At 44.5% G+C, this 13346-nt stretch overlaps 1 protein-coding gene across 5 annotated transcripts; it reads right to left on the reverse strand.

Moving 5' to 3' along the window:
* Positions 1–297: 297 nt before the first annotated feature.
* Positions 298–12128, reverse strand: SMIM20 (small integral membrane protein 20). 5 transcript variants are annotated; one of them, XM_060103528.1, is made up of 3 exons: positions 11907–12128; positions 1743–1799; positions 298–979 (listed from the first exon to the last, which is right to left on the reverse strand). In XM_060103528.1, the coding sequence occupies exons 1-3, from the start codon at positions 12013–12015 to the stop codon at positions 942–944; spliced, it is 204 nt and encodes a 67-aa protein (XP_059959511.1). In that variant the 5' UTR covers positions 12016–12128; the 3' UTR covers positions 298–941. The 5 variants fall into 5 exon arrangements, with proteins under 5 accessions (XP_059959511.1, XP_059959525.1, XP_059959516.1 ...); XM_060103542.1 differs by lacking the exon at positions 298–979 and adding an exon at positions 11420–11474; XM_060103533.1 differs by lacking the exon at positions 298–979 and adding an exon at positions 11420–11495.
* Positions 12129–13346: the final 1218 nt, after the last annotated feature.

A 13346-nucleotide genomic window follows, 5' to 3' on the forward strand; every position in this document is an offset into this window, starting at 1 on the left:
AAAGATGTGTCTTTCAAAAGCACGTCATCTAGTAAGGGGCCAGAGAGAGCACTAGAGAAAGAAATTTGTATTCTCATGTTCATCTTTGCAGCACCTGGTGAGGTATCTGGTAGAGAATTGCATTCAGTAAATATTTGTCTCAACACATTTGCTATTTACCTTTAAGATTTGTACTTGTATACAATCTGACAAACACCAAATAGTCAAATACCTAGTCAAATATAATGTAGTCAAATAATACTTCTGGGTATCATTTAATGCGCTTACAAAAAAGGATTTACAAAAAATCTTACACCATTGTGAAGTAAAAAGAAAATCATTTTAATATACATATTTTCACTCAGTTAATTCAACATGATTTCTACTAGGCATGCATACCCATTTAGTTTGATTTGCTTCATAGTTACTTATTTTTCAAAATGCAGCAACCCTCCCAATGAGACAGTTGAGTTGAATTCTTTATTCTTAAAGAGTACAATGTACCTTGTCCTCAGAGTTTAATCAACTTTAACATTTTCAGAGAGCCCTATGAGGCTGCTCAATATGGTGGTTTTTCGCTGAAACTTCTTATTTGGAAGATGGCAAAACAGACTAGGATCTTCCCAAGTCTACTGGTTGCTTGTATTCATATCACAGCTCAGGTGGGTAAGAGGTAGAGATTGAATAATAAGCAGATCACCTCCAAATGCAGCTGGGTGAGAAAGCTTCATTTTTAGAAAGGAAACCAAATCATGAAAACCTTCGTAATGGTGTGATTTGTTTCAGGGTTCTTTTGATACTGAAGAAGGGAATTAATCCTGGTGCACACTACTCTTCTTTACAGCCTTCTAGAGCTTTCTTCTCCAGACATTGTTCTTTAGCCAGGTGATTTATTGTACTTGCTGCAGAACTGAAAGCATGAAGACTGTCTACTTTCATAATCAGAGGTGGTGATAGCCTTTTCATTTCCTGCCAAATGGGTCCGACCACACTTTTAACCCTATAGAAAGAAACACGAATAAAAACAGGATTCATTTTTAAATTTCCTACCACTTCCCTCAACTCCAAACAAATAAGATGACATCAGAATGAAGTTGTGCAATTTCCATGTAGTTGGAGTTAGTGCGGGCAAGCTGCCGGAACCCCGGAACAGGACGGCTAGGAAGCCATGGCAGCTGACAAGAGACTTTTAAATGGCTCAGAAATTGCCCCACAACAGGGAGATATGTATTTGGCCTAGTTAAAAAAATAAATGAATAAAAAAAAGACCACTGCCACAGATTACAAGAGTTTTGGCTAATAAACTAGAAACCTCTCATTCTTAGCCAACTTGGATCGTCTCAAAGTAACTGACCATTCAGCCATACAGGGAACTTTTGAGCTTCTGTATAAAGCAGAATCCCACATCGATTAAAATAGCTCATAAGTAAACAGTATTTTCCCATGAGGGTGGTGTTTAAATAGGTGCTTGGTAAATATGTCTGCAAAACATCTACTTATGCTTCATAATTAACTGCACACTTGTTACACATTTATGCCCACTTATCAAATGCAGAAGAGAAACGTGCAAACTTGCAAAAACTCTTCTGGAGTGACATATTAAGAGGAAGTCTTGGGGTGGCAACCTCTAAAATGGCAACTGCTGGGAAATAACAGCACAGTTAACAATCTGGCCTCGAAGCGAAGATTTCTCCTGCTGCAAAGCACCACTCCCAACGACAACACACTAGTACGCGTGAGACTCTTTTGATTTTTACGTTTACCTGGTGGCTGCACGTCTTCTTGGACAATACCAGCTCGATTTATGGCTTGTTCCTTCTCTGAGAAACACAACAGAAAAATTACTCATTAGAGAGGGGACTGTGGGGCAGGGCAGTGGAAATCTCTGTATCTATGTGGAACAATGACACGGGACAATTAGGAAACAATATATCTGAGTGCTGTTAAATTCAGAGCTGTCATTGCCCAAAGCTTTTAGCTTACAGAAGTTAGATCCTATCAAGCAAAAAGACTGGATATTTTCAGTGAAAGAAAGCAAGCTGCACTTCAGAAGAAAAGCTCCTAACGACCATCTTTTCCCGGTGATCTCAGCAGTTTGGAAAGGCAACAAAAACAACAGTGAAAGAATAATTTTGAAAGAACTGGTGGTGGTGGTGGGTGTGATACGAGGAGAGCAAGGCTGCTGAATTGCAGGAACAAGTACAATTCACGAGAAAACGATGCAGTTTAGGTGTCTAAAATGTACTCCACTGAGGGCCTAGACCCAGAGCTAAATATGCTATGTTTTTGATAGGAAATAGAGCAGAAAATTAATCTTTGGGTGGGTGGCTTTGGTTTGGATAATTGAAGCTTCCCTAATTGACTGCAGGTGCTACGCCAATTAGTAAGCGCGTTTTAGCGACAGCAGCTTAGCCAGTCTCTTTGGAGATGTCCCACAGGTGAAGGCCAAGAGAAACTGGGCATTTTACGTCTGTGGGCTTCAAGCCCTCACACATCTTTCTAAGTGGTGTCGAATAAACCTAAGGCCTGTGAAAACAAAGACTTTTTAAGTATCTTGAAAAACAAATTGTGGCTTTTCAGCAGAAAGACTTGCAGCCAAAGGATGTTTACTACTGTATTATAGTAATTAAGTGTTGTAATCAAACCTTTGTTTTAATCAGGCTGACAGTGTTTCTTTAAATCCACGTTTAGCTCTTATTTAATATTAGGCAGTTTTCTTTATTCTCATAAAGATACGCAAGCATAAAGGTATAGGAAACAGGGCTTTTCCAAATCAAATATTCACTGAACTTGCTTCTCCGGTGATGTGACGGAAAGTCAATCCTAAGTGACCTGTCTGACAGTTTTATCAATGTTAAGTTTTGCTTTGGCAAATAAAATACCGGGCAACAGGGACTATCTGAATCTTGACATCCAATTCTAAGCAAGACAGAGAAGACACAGCACAAGGAAGCTGCTTATACAGAATGGTCTGATGGCTCCACTGGGCCTCTCTGAAAAGTAGCAGGTAAACAACAACCAAGACCCTGTGGACCAAGAGATGCCAAAAGAGTGGGTGACAATGGGACCTCTGAGGTGTCAGACTTCCTAAAATAACACAAAAGGCAATCTCATTTCCTAAGAAGTTAAATTCCTGTAGGAGTGAGCCCTGCCATGCTGGCACCATGTAAGGCTCCAAGTATGGATGTGTCTCAAACATGCTCTTAGAAAATGCCAACTAGTAAAAGACTACAGTCATCGATCGTGCCAGGAACAAAAACAGATATCATTTTTCACACCTAAAAGGTCCATTCTCCAGCTTCATGGAAGAAGGAAGAGATGAATTTTTAACACATGCTTGATTGCCAGAAAGCATTCTAGATGTCCAGGTTTGAGAGAATCAGACAACCTGGTGAACGGAACACATTCTCCAAGAGGCAGGTCCTGCAAAGCCAAAGAAGCTGGCAGCCTGCCAAGCGTCAAAGGAAGTTGACTTCTGGTGGCAAAGGAATTCCTAATTGTGTTCTCACCTCTTACAATGAAATGGAGAACCAAGTGAAAAGAATCCCTGTCTTCACACTTCCTTGCTAATTGCTAATGGGGTTGGAGAGAGGCTGAGGATTTATTTTAAATAGACCATAATCTCTTTATAATCCTTATCCTTATGCAACCCCCTCTTTTTTTGGCTTGGATGGGCAATTTAAACCGATTTGCAGAAGGAGTTCCTACCAAGTGATAACCGGTATTGGCATCCTATCTACATCCCCTGGTTCTTTAATCCATTAATGTTTTATAAATACTCTAAGGCCAAAGCAGTCTTATATAAATTCATGATATGACACAAAGACACTTTATTTGTGAATGCGAGGTATGCTAAAGGGAAAACAAGCTGGTCCCTTGGGACTCAGCAAGCACATCTTGATGAGGTTGACAGTAGGTTTCTGTTTTGCTATCATTTGAGAAACAGCAAATGTCTCTCAACCTCTGGAAAAAAGGGCAACACAGAAGTCAGGGGTTTAACTATGTGGGCAAATCAGGATAAGCTAATTACTGACCTTTTAGTATTGAGCATGCTTCTATCAGGAACAAAATGATTGAACCGCAAATATGCAGCATGGGGCCTGGAGCTTTGCGATGCCTGTTAGAAGTTCCCTCTCCAGTGTCTCAGCAAGCCCGACTCTGCCCCCTGGTGCTAAGGCAGTGAGCTGATTTGCAGTTTTAATTGAGGAGCCTTAGCTCTACTCAAAGGGCCAAGGTAGATTATTTAAAACTTAGTAATACATGCAGACGGGCTCACTTTTGTATGGTAGCAGAAGAATCTACCTCGTAATGTTTAAGTCTTTGAACATGAAACCTATCCTTATGTTAAATGTCCATACTGTGAAATCTGTGTGACTTGCTACTTTATTTAACATTCACAGCAAATTGATACAGCATGCCCAAACGCCAGCCCCCTCGGTGGTCTTGTTACTGACTAGTTGAGGGTGCTCTTGGGGAGGACCAGCAGATAAAAACCTAAAAGCAGGTGCAGAATCTGACCTCGGGGGACCTACACAGTGAAACCATCACCTCGGGAACACCCCTCCATCTCCTCCTGCCAATGAACAGTTAAAATAAAAGCAACTCACAACCTGAGGTAATTGGACAAATGTCAACATTTGAATATGGACTGTATATTACATAATAACATTGTGTCAATATTAAATTTCCTGGATTGGACAATTGTGATTATGTAAGAGAATGTCCTTGTGCTCAGAAAATACATGCTGAAGTGTTTAGGCATCAAAGCTCACAAGGTCTTCAACTCACTCTCAAATGGTTCAGCAAAATAGTAGTAACGATGATATATGTAATGTAATTATATATGAACATATGCGTGTCCATATGTATGTATGTATGTATAGATGTGTAACATATATATAGCAAGAGAAAGCAAATGTGGCAAAATGTTAACAACTGGTAAATCTAGGTGAAGGACATAAAGGGATTTATTGTACTATTCTTAGATCTTCTCTGTCGGTTTGGATTTTTTTTTTTTAACAACAAAAATACACAACTGCAAAACAAGTATAAGGAAGTCCAACAGCACTGTGACTATTCCATGATGATTAATTGAAAGTCTCTTTAAAAAATAGCAAAAATAAAATAAAATAATACTTTTCTAGTGCTCCCACTTTGCTGCAGTCTGACTTCGGGGTGATCAAGAACTAGATGTGTGTATTGGGGGTGAGTGTGAGCCAGCGGCTGAGGGGACCAAAGGGCCATCGGAAGCATGGACTCCTTCCAATACCATGAACACTTTAGTTTCTCACCAGGGTGTGTGGTAGAATCCAGGCAGCTTTGTAAGGCCTGTTAGAAAATAAGACTTTAGTCTGCGCATTTCATTTGACTCTAAGGTGAAAGGAATAAAAGGCATATTCTGAGCACTTGCCATATAATCGGGAAAATGCCCTTCCAAGGTAAGAGGCATTTCTGAGTCAAGTGATTTCTCGCAGGCTTGCTCTGACTCTGTACCACACACTTGAGGTTGGGGGCGGAAGGGGAACAGGAGAAGTGAGGTATCACAGCTCTCCCACGTAACCTTTGGCTTTACTGGCAGACACTCTCCCCTGTCCTAAAAGCAGGTGAAACAGGGCACCATTAAGCAGCAGACAAGGCTGGGGAGTTAGGGTCTAGTGTCTATCCAGGAATAAATGTGCTAAGTGACCTTGGACAAGTCACCTAAATGAGGGGACTGAATGAACACAAGATTTCTGGCGAAACCCTTTGTGCTTCTACACACCTAACTAAAGTTAAAAATGAACAGGATCACAGAAAATGATCTTATTCTGTCTCATTTCACAGGATGCCCTGAAATGCTGTTATTTTTTAAAGCCACATTCAGGATCACTGTCTGGTTCCAGGATGCAGAGGCAAAAGGCAGACCAGGCTTCAACTTATAGCACCTGAATGTGCGCTTTATGTATAGCTTCAAGTATGCTTCCTTGAATGTGGGCTCTTCCTACGAACCATGCTGTGCCGATAGGCTTAAAGCTAATAAGCAACGTCTGGATTCCCTCCAGAAGCACAGCAGAACTGTCCCCATACTTCTGGTGTGGGACTGACAACTGCCAATGCCAACTGCCATCTCCCCAGTGCTCATTTCAGCACTCAGGTATCACCTGTGGAACTGACCCTGTATTCCCCCTAATACTTGGTAGAGTCTGGCTGAGTTAGTGGTAAATACTTGGTGAAGTCTGGCTGAATTAGTGAAAGAGCTAGAGATCACACTGAATGTCAAAATGAAATTCAACACAGCAGTCTTGTGATAATGGCCTGTCTGCTTTTAAATCATAGAAGATCTCCTTGGCTTTATTTTACCTAAGCAGCCTTGTGCCTCTTTTCTACGGCCTTGAGGCTTATTCCAGCAGGGGCCCTAGAGCCTACCTGTCCCCATACCCAGGCCGGCCAGCATCAGTCAGGCTGGCCCAGATGAAGGGTCAGCAGTGTCTCGACACTTGGGCCCTACATGGCCTGGGCTCCTTGGCTAGCCTCTGGCTCCCCTTCTCAAGGACTGGGTGTCTGCCCGGCCCTTCCAAGGACTGTGGGCTTCTCCTCGGTCTGCCCAGAATTCTGGGGACCATAAATGTATGAAGGACGCTCAGACGAGAAACAGCCAACAAGAGAGGCTAAGGAGTGGATGAAAGGCAGGAGCAAAAGGGCAAAGCCAGGAGTACTGGCGGAGGGGCAGTCACGAAGCCCAGGGAAGAGAGTGTCTCAAGGAGGGAGAGTCTGGCTGGGGCTTGTGCCTCTCACGCATAGTCACCTGACCTCCTGCGTCACAAAGAGAACAGAAGCCACAACAAACAGGAAGCATCTACAACGTCCCGACATCACAGCTACATCTAGCGGTATCCACACCTGCCCTTCCTCCTCGGTTGCTGGAAGAGGTGTCCTGCCTTTGGTCCAAGTCTCCCTCCTCCATCTGATCTCAAGATCCCATGCCACCTCCCACTCTATGGATTGTCTTCTCTCTCCAGCAGTCTTCTTTGTCCAGAGGCTCTCTTGGCTCTCCCACTGCTCCCAGCCAAAACGAAAACACAACAGCCCCCTTGATCAGCTGCAAAATAATTCGTCATTCCCCTCTCCATACAGCCCAACATCTTTAAACAGTCAACCTAATATACGATTTACTCTTCAATCCACTGCTATCTGCTTTCTGCCATCAAACTATTGCAAGCACTTCTAACAAAACAATGAGCTTTACCTTCATTTTGCTAAATGTCATGGATATTTTCACGTTTTTTCTTTCTTACCGTCTTCAAGCAGCCTAGCCCTGCTGACCACACCCTTTTCACGAAGAGCTATCTTCTTGGGGCTTGAGACTGCAGCCTCTTCTGGTTTTAATCCTCGTGCTCTGGCCACTCCTTTGAGGACCCTTCCTCCTCTGACCACTTGCTCTTCAGACCCTCAAATGCTAGTGTTCACCTGCATTCTGCCTTGGACCAGCTTCTCTTTTTCAATCTCTGAATGCTGCCCGGGAGCCCCACCTACTGCAATGACTCTGCTTCCCATCCAATGCCAGTGACGTGCCATCTCTAGCTCCAGCTCAGATCCAGTGGCTCAGCTCCCATCGCCTATAAGGAAATCTCCAGGAGCACATCCAGGTACCTGAAACTCAATACACCCCAAGCCGAACTAGCATGTCCTCTCGTCCCCCAAACAGACTTCCTGTATTTCATAATGCCTAGTACCATATCTCCTCAGCTGCTGGACCCAGAAAGCTGGGTGTCAATCTCTTTCCTCTGCTTCCCTCACCCCTGAGCTAATCAGTCACAAATCCCTGTAGAGGATTTATTTCTTAAATCTGGCTCCGGAATTCAGTCCTTCTCCCCAGTCCCATAACCACCACCACTCTGGTTAAGGCTACAGTCACCTCTCCCTGAGGTCACAGGAAGCACAGCCTTCCCGTACTTGGCCTTCTTACCTAAAACCTTGACCCTCCCAGCCCCTCTGTCACACACAGTCAGAGATTCCTGGAAAGAGTGAATCTGATCACCTTGCACTCCAGATTCAAATTCTTCAATGCTTTTCCACCGGCTGGACTCTGAGGACAGCAGAGGGTTACTGAAGTATTCTGACTAAGCGAGTGAGAAAGAGCAAAGAGCACAATAGACTTTTCGACAGCCACAATGGAAGACCTGGAGTTCTATACATCATTCTCTGACACACAAGAATGGATATTCCCAGTTACAAATTCTCACCAAAGAATCACAAAGATGTATTTCAGAATGAAGAAAACTGAAACTAGAAAGGTGTGAGATGAAAGAAGGATCAGTGAGTAGAGAATGAGGGTAAAGAGAAACAATCAGTGACTGTATAAAACACTGATGGTACTAAGTGATCTGGGAAGTAATAAACACAAGCCAGGACAGGTGGGGCGTCTGGGACAGGAGCTAAGGCATTCTAAGGTCTTTGTATATTTCATAGGAGGTAAAGATATTGACTAACTTTAAACTGTCACCACAAAAGAAAAAGAGAATGTAAAACTTTCAAACTAGTAGAGGGGAAGGGAATTAAATAAAGAAGCCTTGGAGGCAGAAAAGGAGAAAAAAGGGAAGTAGAGAAACAGAAGAATAAATAGAAAACATAAGATAGGAAAAATAAATGTAAATATATCAGTAAACATAAGTGAAAATGATCTCAATCCAACAGTTTAAAAAGATTATCAGATTGGATTTTTTAAAAATCCCAGTTTAGGCTGGTTATAAGACTTAAGGACAAATAAAGGCTAAATATAAGAGCATATCTATATCTATATATATATACACATACATATAGATACACACACACACACACACACACACACACCAGGAAAACACTAACCAAAAGAAAGCTGGTAACTATGATAATACCAGATAAAACAGAGTTCGGGAGAAATGTTAGGGGTAAAGAGGACTCATATAATAATAATTCAACCACCCCCCAGAATATTCTAGATTGTGTGCACAGAATAATATGGCCTCAAGATATCTAAGTAACAGAATTAAGAATGATCTGGAACCATCATATACAGAACTCTGTATTCCCAAACAAGAGAATATACATCATTCCCAGCACACAGTGAACATTTGCAAAAACTGACTTGTACCAAGCCACAAAGCAAATCTTGACCTATCAAAAAATCAAAATCATATAGTCTGAGTTCTTTGACCACAAATGCAAAGAAGGTAGATCAGCAGCAACACACTAACCAGAAAGACCACAGTGGCTGCTGGGTAAAGAATGGGTGGTCCTGGGGACCAGCGGAGCAGGGAGACCAGCTCAGAGTGCAGGGAGTGGGTGGGGGACTAGGCACGTGTGAGGACAGTGACATGAGAGAAGAGCTCTGACCGTCTTGTCCGGTCACATACATCCGGCACCTAACACAGTGCCAGACACACAGTAACTGCTAAAATCCAGGTTTAAAAAAAACGAAAAGGAAGCTAACTAAATGCTAGCTGAATGCGCTGAAATGAACTGAAGCTCCGTCCCCACAGGGGGTCCCCATGACCCGGTCACGAATGCCTTACCTGGGTCCGTCCACCTGCTTAAATCTCCTTGTCTCACTTCCCTGCCCTTGTGGTTCCTTATGTTTGAAATGTTTTTATGGGATGCCCAGTGTAAAAATATACTATGTGTTTCTACACCTGTTATTTAATTCACCCCAGAACATGTAAATTCAGTCCTGCAAATTCCACTGTTATAGATGAGGAAACAGGCCAGGCTCAGAGAGGTTAAGTAACGCACCTTAAGGTCCTCTTCTAGTAAGGGATTTAGACCCGCATCTGACTTACTTCTCTTACCCTCTTAGAGAGGCAGTATGGTGCCCTGGTGTCACAATTAAGGGCACTGGTGCAAATTCCAGATCTGGGACTCATCGGTTGTGGGTCCTTGTACAAGTTAACTGTTCCATACCTCAGTCTGTCCACATATAAAATGGGGATGATGATCACACAGCAGCTACAACGAAGGGCTGTTATGAGCACCAAATGGATTGATATATAAGAAGTGTTTAGAAGAGTGTCAGACATATAATAAGCTTTCAATAAATATTAGCTACTTAGTATCATTACCTGTTTAAGGAATCAGTTATGACTCTCAGATAAGAGTGTCCAAATTAATTAAAACTGAACCAGAAAAGTGGGCAGGTGTTGACTGCCTTACAGTTAAAAATGCAGATATTGTAGCCACATGCACTAAATGTTCACTTAAAAGGCCTAATCTGTTTGTCTCAAGGCAACTCAGACAACCATAGACTCCGGACTACCCCTATAAGACTGTTGTTGGGAGGCACAGTGCAAACCGACACCCTGAGCATCTGACCCAGAGGAAGGTTTCTCAGCCTTGGCACCATTCGCATTTTGGGCTGGATAATTCTTTGTCAGGGGTGGCTGTCCTGTGCATTGCACAAAGTTTAGCAGCACCCCTGGCCTCTATGCACTAGATGCCGGTAGCACACTCACACCACCCCACCCTATGCCGCCCATTTTGTGACAAGCAAAAATGTCTCCAGATAGAACCAACTGTCCCTAGGGGGACAAAAACCATCCCCAGCTGAAAACCACTGCTCTAGTCTTCGTGACTGAAACTTTTCTAGTGGGATCCAAAGCAGACCCCCTTGTCCCAAGTTCAACTCTAGAGGCTGTCATAAAACAGCGTGGGGCAAGGATGCAGTAAGGACGGATAATGCAGATAGATTATGCAGGGCTTCACACAGCCCTATGTTCACCCTCATGCATGGTGCATGGAGACAGCCTGGAAGGCAGAATGTAGAGGTCATTTCAATCTTGGCTGATGAAAAGAAGCCACAAGGAAATCTGTGTACTTAAAACACTCTAACTCAGAAACCAAATGTTGTAGCATTTGTAATGGGCAGAGCATTTACACAGAGCTTTCGCCTTCAAATTGCCAAGCCTTCAGCCTTCGCTAATATTGTCAAGGGGCACAGTTGGCCCTCTTCCATCTTCAAGACGGTTCAGGTTTCCTGGAGAACAAAATGAGCCTCTAATGCCTAATATTTTCTCTCTGACAGATGGTTTCAGACGTATCAAAGTGCTAATCCTTGCTGGGGTATAGGTCTCAAGGAAGGAGAGCTTGGCTTTTAGAATGATAGAACTTGAATGATTAAGGAAGAAAATTACTCGCAGGATACTGACCACTGTCATGTGAGCAACCAGCTTAAAATGAAGACAGCAGAATCTGAAAAAATATTTGAGGAGAAAGGAGAGGAAAAACTCAAAAACCCAGGTTAACAGTTTAGGTCTGAAACATTTCCACTCAAAGACATCTTTGGGAGTGGAAATGAAGTGCAATAAAAACACCTTCAAGCTCAGGATAATCAGGGTCTATCTCCCTCCCCTCAACATCATCATTCCCAGCTTCAGTGTCTGGAAGGTCTGGAAACAGAGGCGGGAGTAGGAATACTTGTCTTGCCACTTACTAGCTGTGTGTCCTGGGGCATGTTGAACAACCTCGCTGAGCCTCAGTTTCCCCATCTGTAAAACAGATAATAATACCTACCTCAAAGTGAGGTTGTGTAAATTAAATGGTCCAATGTGTGCCTAATGAGATACATAAAGACTTCAGTGACTATAACTACGAACTACTATTTAGTGTCGACCTACTATGTGCAGATTGCTTTCATTACCACCTTTGAGTCTCACCGGAGGCTAGATGATTTTATTATACAGACAGATAACTACTAAAGGGGTTGCTGAGATTCTGAGAGATTGAGTCATTTGTTCACTGTCACAAAGCTGCACACAGCGAGATTCGAACCCGGGTCTCCCTGACTGGCGAACCAAGCTCTGACCATGGCCCTACGTGGGGAAGGGAGGGGAGTTACTGAGGCCAGGCCACCGCGTGGGGTCAGAGGTCACTCTCAGTTACTGGGCCCTGGCCGCCGCATGGGGTCAGAGGTCACTCACGGTATTCCTCCAGCCGCATTAGGGGCCGGAAGTAGATGGGGTAGAAGGCGGCGCCGATCAGGGAGATGAAGCCGCCGAAAATGAGCGCGGTGCGCAGGTTCGAGGTCATGGCTCCAGCCGGTGGCCACCCTAACCCGCCGAGCAGCCCTCACTCACGGAAACCCGGATCCCGCCGGCGGTATCGTGACCCCACTCGGAAGAGGACGAGTTGCTTTCGCTTCCGGGCCTTGGGGGCGGGGCTAGGAGGCGGGCCGGGGCCGGGGCCGGGGCCGGGGTGGGGTTGGGGCAGGGGTGGGGCCAAAGGCGGGGCCTAGGACTGGGTGGAGCTAGGGAGGGGCGGGGCCAGGGGCCCGGCGCACCGCCTCCCGGGCTCTCCCTGGCACCTCGTAACGCGGGGCGAGCGCGAGCCGCGGCTAAAGACTGGAGCTTTAATTGATTCCCTGTTCTGCCCCCGACCCCCCAGCCTGGTTTTTCTCTCAGCCGCTCCACCCACCAATCTTCTGACCTCGTTTACCACTCCCTCCTTTACCAACCACGTTTTTTCGTTCTTCCCCCATTGATTTGATTTTTGTGACTATACCAGGAGGTGGATGCTCTCTATGGCTCGTTGATTTAATCCTTGTATTTTTTACAGGTGAGGGAATCCTGGTTTGGCTGCGCGGATTTGGACAAGTCACTTGACCTAAAGGGCGGTTTGAGGGGATTAGAGACAAAGGTGCAAATCGCCTGGCCCAGGATGGCCCGCAGGGGATTCTGAAATCGGAGCCACAGGGGCTTTGAACCACCTGGGAGGACGGTTTCAACATCCAAGCTACATCGGACTCTGATTTTCCATGCCCTCCTCTCTCGTTCTTCCCTTTGCTGGATGTCAGGGTTACGAATGAGGGTGGGGAGTAGAGATCAGCACAGGGCGGGGAGCCAGCAGCCAGTCCCACTGATGGGACCTTGGGGCTCTGCCTTGTGGCCTGAGGTAGGAACCACTGAGAACAGACATCTGCTTCCTTTTCCTGAGATTGCCATCCTCCGTGCTTTCAGGTGGGCTGTGCCGGCATACGACCCACGCAAGGGTACTGGGCCGCTGAGACTAAGATTCCTTGGGCCTTCATTCAGTCCTTTATTAAAAAGAATGATACCAGTGGCTGGGGGCTGCAGAGGAAAAAAGACCCCAGCACATCTTGACCCCAGCATCATTAGTTAGTCCAGAAAAGATCTACGATCTTTCAGAAATGGTGTAGAGGACACAGGTTTCCTCTTTCTTTGTAGTTTTGTAGTTGAGTCAAGCTATTTACTTCCGTAGTTCCAGAAGCATATAAACCAGGTGTTTGATCTGTCAGCAGATTTAGGGACTGTCTGCTATGCCCCAAACATCAGGCAAAGTGCTTTGGGTGACACAAAGATGAATAAGACGTGACCCTTGTTCTCCAGGATCCTGCTGTATGG

This window comes from Mesoplodon densirostris, chromosome 1, assembly GCF_025265405.1.
Source record: "Mesoplodon densirostris isolate mMesDen1 chromosome 1, mMesDen1 primary haplotype, whole genome shotgun sequence".
NCBI lineage: Eukaryota > Metazoa > Chordata > Mammalia > Artiodactyla > Ziphiidae > Mesoplodon > Mesoplodon densirostris.

Coding starts and splice junctions, on each gene's coding strand:
- SMIM20 (XM_060103513.1), bottom strand. CDS start 12,015: ATGACCTCGAACCTGCGCACCGCGCTCATTTTCGGCGGCTTCATCTCC. Junction 11,496..11,906: donor AATGCGGCTGGAGGAATACC/GTGAGTGACCTC, acceptor ACTTTGAGGTAG/GTATTATTATCTGTTTTACA. Junction 7,015..11,419: donor TGCCCCAGGACACACAGCTA/GTAAGTGGCAAG, acceptor GGCTGGGAGCAG/TGGGAGAGCCAAGAGAGCCT.